General features: G+C 37.4%; 1 protein-coding gene across 1 annotated transcript; it reads left to right on the top strand.

The window, feature by feature from the left end:
* On the top strand, positions 2,801 to 5,554 carry LOC109230449 (nodulin-26-like). The gene is made up of 6 exons (XM_019395952.1): positions 2,801 to 3,024; positions 3,417 to 3,641; positions 4,151 to 4,348; positions 4,516 to 4,577; positions 4,932 to 5,090; positions 5,174 to 5,554. Exons 1-6 carry the CDS (start codon positions 2,881 to 2,883, stop codon positions 5,427 to 5,429), a joined length of 1,044 nt encoding a protein of 347 aa, XP_019251497.1. The 5' UTR covers positions 2,801 to 2,880; the 3' UTR covers positions 5,430 to 5,554.

The raw sequence follows: 11,185 nt of genomic DNA, 5'->3' as shown, positions 1-11,185 counted from the left end.
TTGATCTTTAGATTTCAAAGGATACACTCAAAGCTTACGAGAATGATCATCAATGAAGGTCACAAAGTAAAGTGCACCACCTTTTGACTTTACTTTAAAAGGACCACACAAATCAGAGTGTACTAGCTCCAATAAATCGGGCTTTCTTGAGGGAGGATGACTATGAAAGGAAACCCTTTTCTGTTTGCCAGCTAAACAATGGATACACCTTTTCACCTTTGCTTGTTTCAATCCAGAAAGCAAACTTTTTTATCCAAACACGTAATCCCCATATCGGTCATATGACTCAATCTTCTGTGCCACAATTCTGATAAAGTATCACCTTCCACCATATTTTTTGAGTCATTAAGAGTAAAGCCCTGTGTCACATATAAATAACCAGACTTGACTTCGCGAGCCACTACTAACGAGCCCTTAGTGAGCTTCCATTGGCCATTAAAGAGGGCATTATGGTAACCTTCATCGTCTAATCTTCCTGCAGAGATCAAATTGAAAGGAAAGTCTGGAGCATGCGTGACATCTTGAAGAACTAACGTTGAACCATTATTAGTTTTCAAACAAACTGTACCAACACCAAACACCTTCACTTCACTGGCATTGCCCATCTTTAACACTCCAGAATCAACAGCAGTATAAGATGAGAAAAAATCTTTTCTTGGTGTGACATGTGAGGTAGCTCCAGAATCTACTATCCAGTTAGTCTCATGGGATATCAAATTGATGACGTTTTCATCATAAGCAAAAAAAAGGTCATCTCGAACAATAGCAGCAACATTGTTCTCGTTTTTTTCAACTTTCCTTCCTTCTCTAATGTCTTGCAACAACTTGCGGCAAAACCTTTTGATATGTCCTTTCTTGCCACAGCGGTTGCATGTAATATTATGGTATTTGGACCTTGACTTACTTCTACTTTTAACTCTATTCCACGAGCCTCTTGTTCTATCTCTCCCCCGGCCTTCTGTAACCAAGATATCTGCTTGTAAAGACGAACCCTGAGATTTTCTCCTTACTTCCTCATTCAACACACCACTCTTGGCATATTCCATGGTCATCTTACCTCCAGGAGCTGAATTTGTCAAAGAAACACGAAGAGTTTCCCAAGAGTCTGGCAGAGTATTAAGAAGCCAAAGTCCTTGTATCTCATCATTAAAATTAACTCCCATTCCAGATAGCTGATCAAGGACGCCCTGAAAATCATTTATGTGATCAAGGATAGGGCTGCCTTCCTTGTATTTAAAGGTCATCAATTGCTTTAGCAGAAACAATTTATTGTTCCCGGTTTTTGAAGCATAAAGAGTCTCTAGCTTTTCCCACAATGATCTCGCATGTATCTCGTTCACAATATGGTTGCGAACATTATCTTCAACCCATTTCCGTATATATCCACATACTTGTTGGTGCTCGAAATCCCAATTTTCATCGGATATACTCTCGGGTTTATGAGCTGAAAAAACGGGTAGATGCACCTTCTTCACGAACAACAAGTCTTTCATCTTGCTTCTCCAAACATTATAATTTATCCCATTTAAACATACCATCTTGCTCATATTCGCCTCCATTCCGTAACAACCCAAATAAATAACCAAGGCTCTGATACCACTGTTATGTTGAGGAAGAGGCAAATCCGAAAATAAAGAAGATAAAGAACACCAAATTTTAACGTGGAAAACCCTTCAAATCGAAGGTAAAACCACGGGATCACAAAGATCCAAAAAGCTCCACTATAACAATAAGAGGGTTACAAAAGTTCTTCAAATTGGCTACACAACAAGGGCCAAACACGGAGCAACAATAGCAACAAGAGCAACAACTAATCAATTGAAGAAAGAGTATAATCCACAAAAACGAAGCTGTTGTTGGAGGCTCGAAATCAGATGCTAAGAGCCTCCAAATCCGATCTCCACCGCCCAAATCCAAGATCAAGATGTTACAAACACTCAGTCAAAATTTCAGCTCGATCCAACGGTTAACGAATCGGAAAACGTGATTTGAAGTTGGCTGGTCGGAATAAAAATCTGCAGCTAAATAAATACTTTTCTTCTCTCTTCTCTCTTGATGAAAGCTCTCTCAAAAAACCACTCTTATGTGCTTAAGTCTTTCAAAGTCTTGTATCAATGAGCATAGAATAATTCTCCAAGGTTGTCCTATTTATAGATCATGAGTGGTGCTTTCTCTTAAAGCCAAAATCAACTCTAAATAGGAATAAAAACCGAATCCAATTCCGAATAGGAATGGAAACCAAAAGAGAACAGGATTAGGCCATTGGGCCTTTGGCTGGACAACATGGGCATGTGCCCAACAGATCTTTGTGGAGACCTTACTGATAGCACGTGGCAGGCGACGAAGATATCATGGTGATGACGTGGCTCGCCTATATCAAAGATATTTTTTGGCCCAATCCATTGTAAAATGTCACTTACCATATTTAATTTGCAGGTTGCTATCAAAAGTTACAAACTGGTTTTAGTATCTTTGACAGAACAAAAATAATTTTATATTGTCAGTATGTATAAAATAAAGTTTTTTTAGATTATATACAGCCAGTTATTAGCATTACCATTAGGAGGTTGACATGAATAGTTTATTTGGACAAGATATCAGAAGACTTCAAAATAAGTTCCTTTGCTGCTCAGCACTTGCATTAAGACGTGCGTAAGCCATCATATTTAATTATAACAAATTCTGAAAAATACGTAATGCCTATAATCAATCCTTCCACTCCCACCCCACAATACATCCACATAAAAAAATAAAAGTAAAAATAAGTTATGTCCACTTCAATTATATATATATAGAAGTATCTGAAAAGTCAAAAGCTTATTTCTTGTTCTGCCATTTTTATTGTTTGTGTTTGTTGGAGCAAATAATCAAAGCAAAAGTATGGAGGAGTTACCAGTTGTTGATGGAATACGAGCTACATCGTTGAGGATTAATAGCTATCCATCCCCAGCAGAATCCAACACTACCGCTACTACTTCACAAAAACATTCAAAATGCTTTATAAGTGAGCATTTCGTGCAAAAGGTAGTTTAATTTCTTCATATTCTTTCCGAATTCAGTGAAATTTTTCTTATGCTTGATGCAGTAATTTAATCTCGAGTTTCAAGTCTCTTGATTTGTATGTAGAGTGTCAAATATATGAATATATTGAGCAAATAGTTATAATAGATTGGATCAATTTAATGGTCATGTTTGATTTTTGCAAAGTTGCTGGATCAATCAAATGTTCATGTTTAGTTTGTCAAATATGTTTAATTCACATGTAGGCTTTATTCTTTTTTTTAACACAATGTTGAAAAATGTGTGACCATCTCATATCTTCAATACGTACTAATATCCTTCTCAAATTTATGATCGCAAATCTTGTAAATTTCCCAGCTATTAAAGGTTTAATAATTTTTTCACTATAATTACAGTTGATTGCAGAGCTTGTGGGAACCTACATGTTGATATTTGCTGGTTGTGCTGCTATAGTGTTAAATATAAACAAGGACAACGTTGTCACACTACCTGGAATTGCATCTGTTTGGGGACTTGTTGTTATGGTTTTGATTTACTCTGTTGGTCATGTCTCTGGTGCACATTTCAACCCTGCTGTTACCATTGCTTTTGCTTCTTGCAAAAGGTTTCCTTGGAATCAGGTAAACTATGGAATTAATACTATTCACAACTCTCCTTTATATTCATAAATTTATGAAATCATATCATAGGAAGGGAGCCTTGGAGCAACAGTTAAGTCAAGTTGTGTCTGTGTGATCTATAGGCAGAGGCAGATGCAATGTATCGTCACCGGGTTCATTTGAACCCAGTACTTTTGACGCGGAGCATAAATTTATATGTAAAAATTCATTAATATTGCAATATATAGCAATTTGAACCCATAACTTTAAAAAAAACAATGGGTTCATTGCTAAAAACCTTAAAGGATAAACCCATAAAACATAAATTCTGGATCCGCTTCTGCCTATAGGTCTTGGGTTCGAGCCGCGGAATTAGCTATTGATGCTTGCATCACGGTCGGCTGCGTACATCACACCCCCTTAGGGTGTGGGTATTTCCAGATCCTGCGTGAACGCGGGGTGCTTTTTGCACCAGGCTGTCCTTTTTGTTGTTGTTGTTGTTATTGTTAATTACTGGATTAATTGTGCAGGTACCGGCCTATGTTTTGGTTCAAGTCATAGGATCCACTCTAGCTAGTGGAAGCCTTCGACTAATATTTAATGGCAAAGAAGACCAGTTTGTAGGGACAGTTCCAGCAGGAACAAATATGCAAGCTTTTATACTTGAGTTCATAGCCACATTCTACCTCATGTTTGTCATCTCTGGTGTTGCTACTGATGATCGAGCTGTTAGTACTCCTATTTAACTGACGTGCTTAATTTATATTCACTGATAGTTTAAAGTATTTTTATACTATCAATATAACTTAATCAATAACACACTTTAGTTTACTGAAAATGTCGATTGCAGAGTGTAATGTAATTTAGTATATCTTACAATATGGCTTTGATGCAGATGAAACACTTATCTGGGGTTGCAATTGGAGCCACTGTTTCACTTGATATATTGTTCTCCGGGTACTAGTTTCACTTTTCATTTCAAGTCTATGTTTTCTGCTTTGTTTGTCCCAAATATATGTTTGTTTTCTTTAAAAAAATGTAGCTCAGTGCACAAAGCATCCCGCGATCACGTAGGATTCGAGGAAGGGCTGCATCCAAGGGGTGTGATATGTCTATTTTCTAAGTGAAAGAAGATTTTAATTTTTCTTTTTTTTTTCTTCTAGACATCGGTAAGAGTATATGCACAACAAGGGAATTTTTATTTGTATCAACTAAAAGTGGTTGGATTTTATAAAGATTAAAAAAAAATAACAAAAAGGTAGAGAGGGAAATTGCCTTATCTGAAGTACCATATATTTTCTTGATGCACAGGCCATTAACAGGGGCATCAATGAACCCTGCAAGGAGTTTGGGACCAGCAATTGTTACAGGTCATTACAAAGGGCTATGGATTTACATTATAGGGCCAACTTTAGGGGCCATATTTGGTGCTTGGACTTACAATCTTATGAGACTCACAAATAAGTCATGGTATGAAACTAATAAGTCTTCATATACTATGCACCTTTGAAAAAAGAAGTTTGATTTGCTAATCTTTTTATTTTCTTATGAAGGGGTGAAGCTGTAAAAGAGATTTCAGAGTCAGAAAAAGTTATAGAAGTATCCTCAAAAGACAAGGTTATATGCAAGTGTAGTGAAGGGTGGACATGCATTGTAACCAAAACTGAAGAACCACAAGCACACAACATCTTCTTTGAATGTGGTGATGAAGGTTGTCTGTGTATTGTTGATGAAACAAACACTCTGAAAAAGCATGTATATGTATATGATAAGACAAAAAGGAGAAGGAGCTACAAAATGTATATTTAAGGGCATCAAATTATATATTGCAATCAAGTTGCTTAAAATGTAACTGCAAGTAACTGTTTATAATAAGTGTGAAAGCTGAAGCGAAAGAATTGTACCTAATGATCTTGCCTCGGAGCTTGCATGAACTGTCTTAGAGTATGGACTGCATAAGTAATATCTGGCCTTTTGACTGTGAGATACAGTAAGCGTTTAATTAATCTTCTATATTGTGATGGATCCGTAAGAGGATTACCAGCATCATCAGAAAGATGGTGTCGCTACTCCATAGGCGTAGAACTTGGTTTTGCATTTAAAATAGCTCGTCTCCTTAAGTATGTCCATGGCATACTTGTGTTGGTTTAAGAATAAACCATTTGGTACCTTGCAGCTTTAATGCCCAAAAAATATTTAAGTTTGCCAAGGTCCTTGACGTGAAAACAATTATCCAGATACTCTTTGAAGGACTGACATTCCTCCTTATTGTTCTCGGTCAATATTATGCCATCCACGTATACTAATGCTGCCAAACAAATTCCATTTTTAGCATACACGAACAGAGAGTGTTCCAATGGACACCTTTATAACCCATATTTTTCCAAGGCACTTTGACAATTTTGCAAACTGTTGGCCCAAGTTCAGGTGAAGTTTTGAAAAATGACAAATGCACTCAATCATGGAACAGGTCCATCATGTGAGACACAGTGTTTATCAACCTATACATGTGAGATGCACGTGAAGTAGATAAGTCTCAAGGATAAAGCAGCAATATCTCTTGAACTGATCGAAAAGGTTGCATATTGGATGAGGAAAAAAAGTATCCTCATGGAAAGAGGACACAATCCGGATAAAGGATAGGGTTGGAGTTTGTATTGTTGTAGGACTCAAATTCGACAAAGGATCAGCAATTGAGTCTCAATCAAACTCTGATTACTAACTCATTAAATAATAATGACTGTTCTCTTTTACAGGTATTGCACAAACGCAGAAGTGAAACTAAATTGAGAGCAAAAGAGCGAGGCAATTTTGCAAGCAATTTATGTGAAATTCAAGTGTGCATTTCTGAAGCTACTTGGACAAGATAGAAGAACCAATTCTATTGTGTTTATTCTTATTCTAGTTCAATTGTAGTAGGTGGTTTAAAGTTGTACCTTTCCAGCTTTCATAGAAGCAATTATTTTAGGTACTTTGAGTATTCAAGTTAGAGTTAACTTGAAAGTGTCACAACAGTTGAGGCTGTGTGCCACACTGGGATTAGAGTTTAATCCTTAGATTTACAAGAGTTTTGTAAATGCTGTTTTGGCTCAGTGATTTTAGTGGAAGTTTGGGAAAATCCTACTGAGTAGTAGGTCGTGGTTTTTTCACCTTTTGAGCCAGGTGTTTTTCACGTAAAAATCTCTGTGTTCTTCATTTTATGCACTCCTAATTCCGCAAACAGTAGTAGTAAGTACACCTAGAAGAACCAGGTTCTTCTAGAGCGAAAATTGGGTACCACATAAATCACCCCCCTCTTGTGTGGTATTGACGTTTAGAACATCAATTGGTATCAGAGCAGGTTATCGTTGAAGATGCTAACACCTTAGGAGAAGATCAACATGAGTTCACCACCTGGGTACTGGGAAGGGCAATCCATTGCTAGGCCTCCACTTTTCAATGGTCAGTACTATTCTTGGTGGAAGAACAGGATGAGAGATCACATCATAAGGGAAGACTATGAACTCTGGGACATAGTCACTGATGGTCCCCTAGCAACCACAAAGAAGAATGCTGAAGGAGTTGATGTGCCAAAGACAAGGGCTGACTGTACTGCTGAAGACCTGAGGAAGTGGGAGAAAAATGTTAAGGCCAAGAAATGGCTTGTGTGTGGACTAGGTCCAGATGAGTACAGTAGGATCCAAAGCTGTACTACTGTTAAGGAGATATGGGACACCTTGCAAGTGGCCCATGAAGGAACACCTCAAGTGAAAAGATCAAGAGGAACACTACTGTATTCTCAATATGAGAATTTTACTATGAATGAAGGAGAAACTATCCAGGAAATGTATACTAGGTTCACTACACTGACAAATGAACTTAAGTCTCTTGGAAGGGTTATTCTTGAAGAAGACAAGGTTGAGAAAATTCTGACAAGGGTTCTGCCAGTCACATGGGAAAGCAAAATCACTGCTGTCACACCTCCTTTTTCCTATTACACCCCGTGAAGGGTATAATAAAGGAGTTTTTTCAATTTAAGGACAATCGAAACGGGATTTGTTTATTAAGATTCAGAGTCGCCACTTGGGAGATTTATGGTGTCCCAAGTCACCGGTTGATTCCCGAATCGAGGAAAATATTGACTCTGTTTAACAGTCCGCGAACCAGAAATCCGAGTAAGGAATTCTGTTAAACCGGGAGAAGGTGTTAGGCATTCTCGGGTTTCGTGGTTCTAGCACGGTCGCTCAACTGTCATATTTGGCTTATTTGTCTGATTTTAGTACATGTTTTAATCTATGTGTTTTTTAACTTTGACCCGCTTTTATTATCATTATTTTATGAGAATTGAAACGTCGTGAAAACACGTCTCGAACCGCGCCACATAAATGCACCCGCGATTTTTGACACATTTCGACTTCGTTGGGATTTGGATTTGGGTCACATAAATGTGCACCAGTATTTAGAAAGGTAAATTTATTAGAAAGCGCGCCTAAAGTGGCTAGCGTGTTATTATCTTTGCGGGAGGCCGTGAAATTCACTAAACGGCGAGCGCGAATTCTAAATATTTTGATATAAGCATTTAATGAGGGCCCCGCGATTTATATATTTTGTGCGGCGAGGCTCGTCTCATTTTTATTTAAAAGCCAGTCCTAAAGTAACTACGATTTTCTACTTATTTGTCTCAAAAGGACCCTAATTAATCAATATTATGACATTCGGGCCTCAAGCTCAAGTCCGACTTTAAACAAGAGGAGAACCTCTTAGTTTAAACTCGCTACTTAGCTTAGAAAGCCTAGAAATGTATTATTCAACTAGAGCAATTTGAAGGGGAGAATTAAACTGTTAACACATTGGGCCTTGAAATTGGCATAGAAACTTTGGTCATGTTTTATAAGGCGTTGCCAACTGTGGGCCTTTGTGCAAGCCCAGCTGAAATAAAGCCTGACTTGAATTCCTTGAGGCCTTTGACTCGAAATTATATCTAGGCCTTTGACTGGTTTAGCACACAACATCTGGACAATTTTGCTAAAGGCCCAATGATAATGAAATAGCCTTTTTAATATCATTCCTGAATTTATATTGTTGCGGATCATGAGCCCAATTGATCTAGTAATAATATGGACATAAGAAAATAAAACAAACTACAATGTAATTTGACTTTCTGCTCCGAAACAGCGACCTGAAGCCCATTATTATGTTCTTATGCATGTTTCGAGGTCAATTCAAGCACTGAGAGGAAAAATAAAACAGAGAAGCTATGAAAATGGCAAAATGCTAAAAGGAAACAGAAAACTCTAAGGCTAAATATTGCTACTTGAGAATCACTCCGTCAGTGTCTAGCTAGTGCTACAAACACATTGCTTTCAAAGCAAAAGGTTAGTCGAGGCCTGCATATCATCATTAAGCTAAAACAAAGTTCTACCAAATTAGCACCATTACAGCGAACTATTGTTATTCAGAGATCTTAAACATAGTTTAACAGTGAATATATGAAGGAAAACAAATCTTGGGTTCAACAGTCAACCAGAGAATGTTATAATCTAAACAGTCCAGTTCATCTACAAATGCAACTTCAACGAAAATCCTAGAACTATTACAGCATAGTAACGAGTTTCATCAGAGAAAGGAAAAACAAATGTAGCACTCCATTTCATTCTCAAAAACTTGATAGCTACATGGTGTGTACCTGGAATTCGAATGAAAATTGAAAGAGAAGGAAGTCAGCAGCAATTAGCAACAACTAGAATCCAGCAATCCCAGACAGCAACAATAAGAACAGTTTTGAACCAAAATCACTTCACAAAAACCCAAGAATACTTCACAGAAACACAGCACCCAATAGCTGAACCCAAAACAACTCAATCGAAACCAAAAATCACTCGAAATCTAATCAGAAACACCTCTGAAACTTCAAATACCAGAAATTGAACTAGGAAATGCAAATCAGCTATCAAGCTAGAAATTAGCTATGAAATTTGATAAAACAGTGTTTTGTTTTTGAGTTTTTGTTGTTTTTTTGGTTTTTTTTTTTTCTGACAATCTAAGATCTAAAAGAGTTTTTGGAATTTTGAATTTCAAATTTCAGCTGATGGAAACTAGAATATGCTTAGGGGGAATTTTTAGGGGGCTCAAACTTGTCAATGAAGCAAAGAGGACTGCCTTTTTATAGGCAAAATGAAAGCAGCATCAGATTTCTTATTTTTACATTTCAGTCCCTCTTTTATTTCTACTTAACCCTCTATTTTTCTGACTTGTTACTCAAGTAAGTACACTAAAATTACTGAAATTTACACTAAAACCCTATTTAGGAGACTCTAGAGGGTTCTAGATTTAACTACAGCCTTCCTATGCACCCTAAATACCCAAAATAACCCTGAATTCAATCTGAAATTACCAACTCTATTTCAACTAACTAAACCCCAGCCCCTTTACCCTAGTTGGAAGTGATCATGGTCAATTAAGAAAGGCTGGAACAGTCAGCTATTCCCAACAAATCCTAAAATTGAATCAAAAATCCTATAACCCATGTTGAACCTAATTTAAATCTAATTATTAGGGATTCTAAGGCCAAATGCATCATTAAAAAAAAAGGAGTAAACGATTAATTGAAACAATTCAAAATAAAGTAAAATGCCCTATGGAAACAGTAATACTCTAATAAACCTGTGATCAATCAAATTATACTGAACTTATTTTAACCCTAAATTAAACCTCAACCGATCAAATTGAAACACTTAAGCACACTGGTCATGAATTAAACTAATTCCAAGAACATTGAAAATATAAAAACAAATCAAGTTTAACTAAACTAATTAATAAAAGGTGAAAAACCAAAGAACAAGAACTAAACAGAATATTCCAACAAAAATCAGTCAAAACAAAAACCAAACTAAAAATCGCAAAACAGAATCCTCAAACAAAAAATGAACAATATAATCAAATAGGAAGTAGAAACTCACTGATTTTGAACTCCACATGATTGATTTTTGAAATTGATTTCCAGTTAATGTTACCTGTCTATTTCGTCAAAAATAGGCATATAACATTAACTAGAAATCACTCGACTACTCGAAACTTCCCAAAACAGGTAGGACCTTGAACCCTAGATCTGAAATTCACGGAGCTTCACTTGGATTTGAAGGGTTTTGGCTTGGGATTTAGGATGAGAGGGTCAAGGAGGCTGTAGGGTGTGATTTTGGCCGGATTTGGGGGAAGGTAGGGTTCTACCGGAATCTTTGATTCAAGATTCGAAGGAATCGGCTAGGATTTGGGGAAAACTAACCATGGATTTGGAGAGGGAGAAGGAGGTGGTTCAGGGGTGTATTTTTTAGCGAGTTTGCGGGGTGGTGGCGCCGTGCACGGTGGTGGCGGCGCCTAGGGTTTGGCTTATTTGAAGGTTTCGGTTGGGATTTGACGGAAAATAATCATGGAATTGTGGTGAGGAGAGGGAGACGAAGCTATGGTGAGATTTTGGAGGGTGTTTGGGTTTTGCCGCCGCCGTGGGCGATTTTCGGCGGCGGTTTGTGGCGGAGGGCGGTAGGATCGAACAGGGTACGAGGAGGAAGGGTTCTGTCTCTAGGGTATTT

The sequence above is a fragment of the Nicotiana attenuata genome, chromosome 1 (assembly GCF_001879085.1).
Source record: "Nicotiana attenuata strain UT chromosome 1, NIATTr2, whole genome shotgun sequence".
In the NCBI taxonomy this organism is placed as follows: domain Eukaryota; kingdom Viridiplantae; phylum Streptophyta; class Magnoliopsida; order Solanales; family Solanaceae; genus Nicotiana; species Nicotiana attenuata.
Note: the sequence above shows the minus strand (reverse complement) of the source record. Positions and strands in the feature narration are given on the sequence as shown.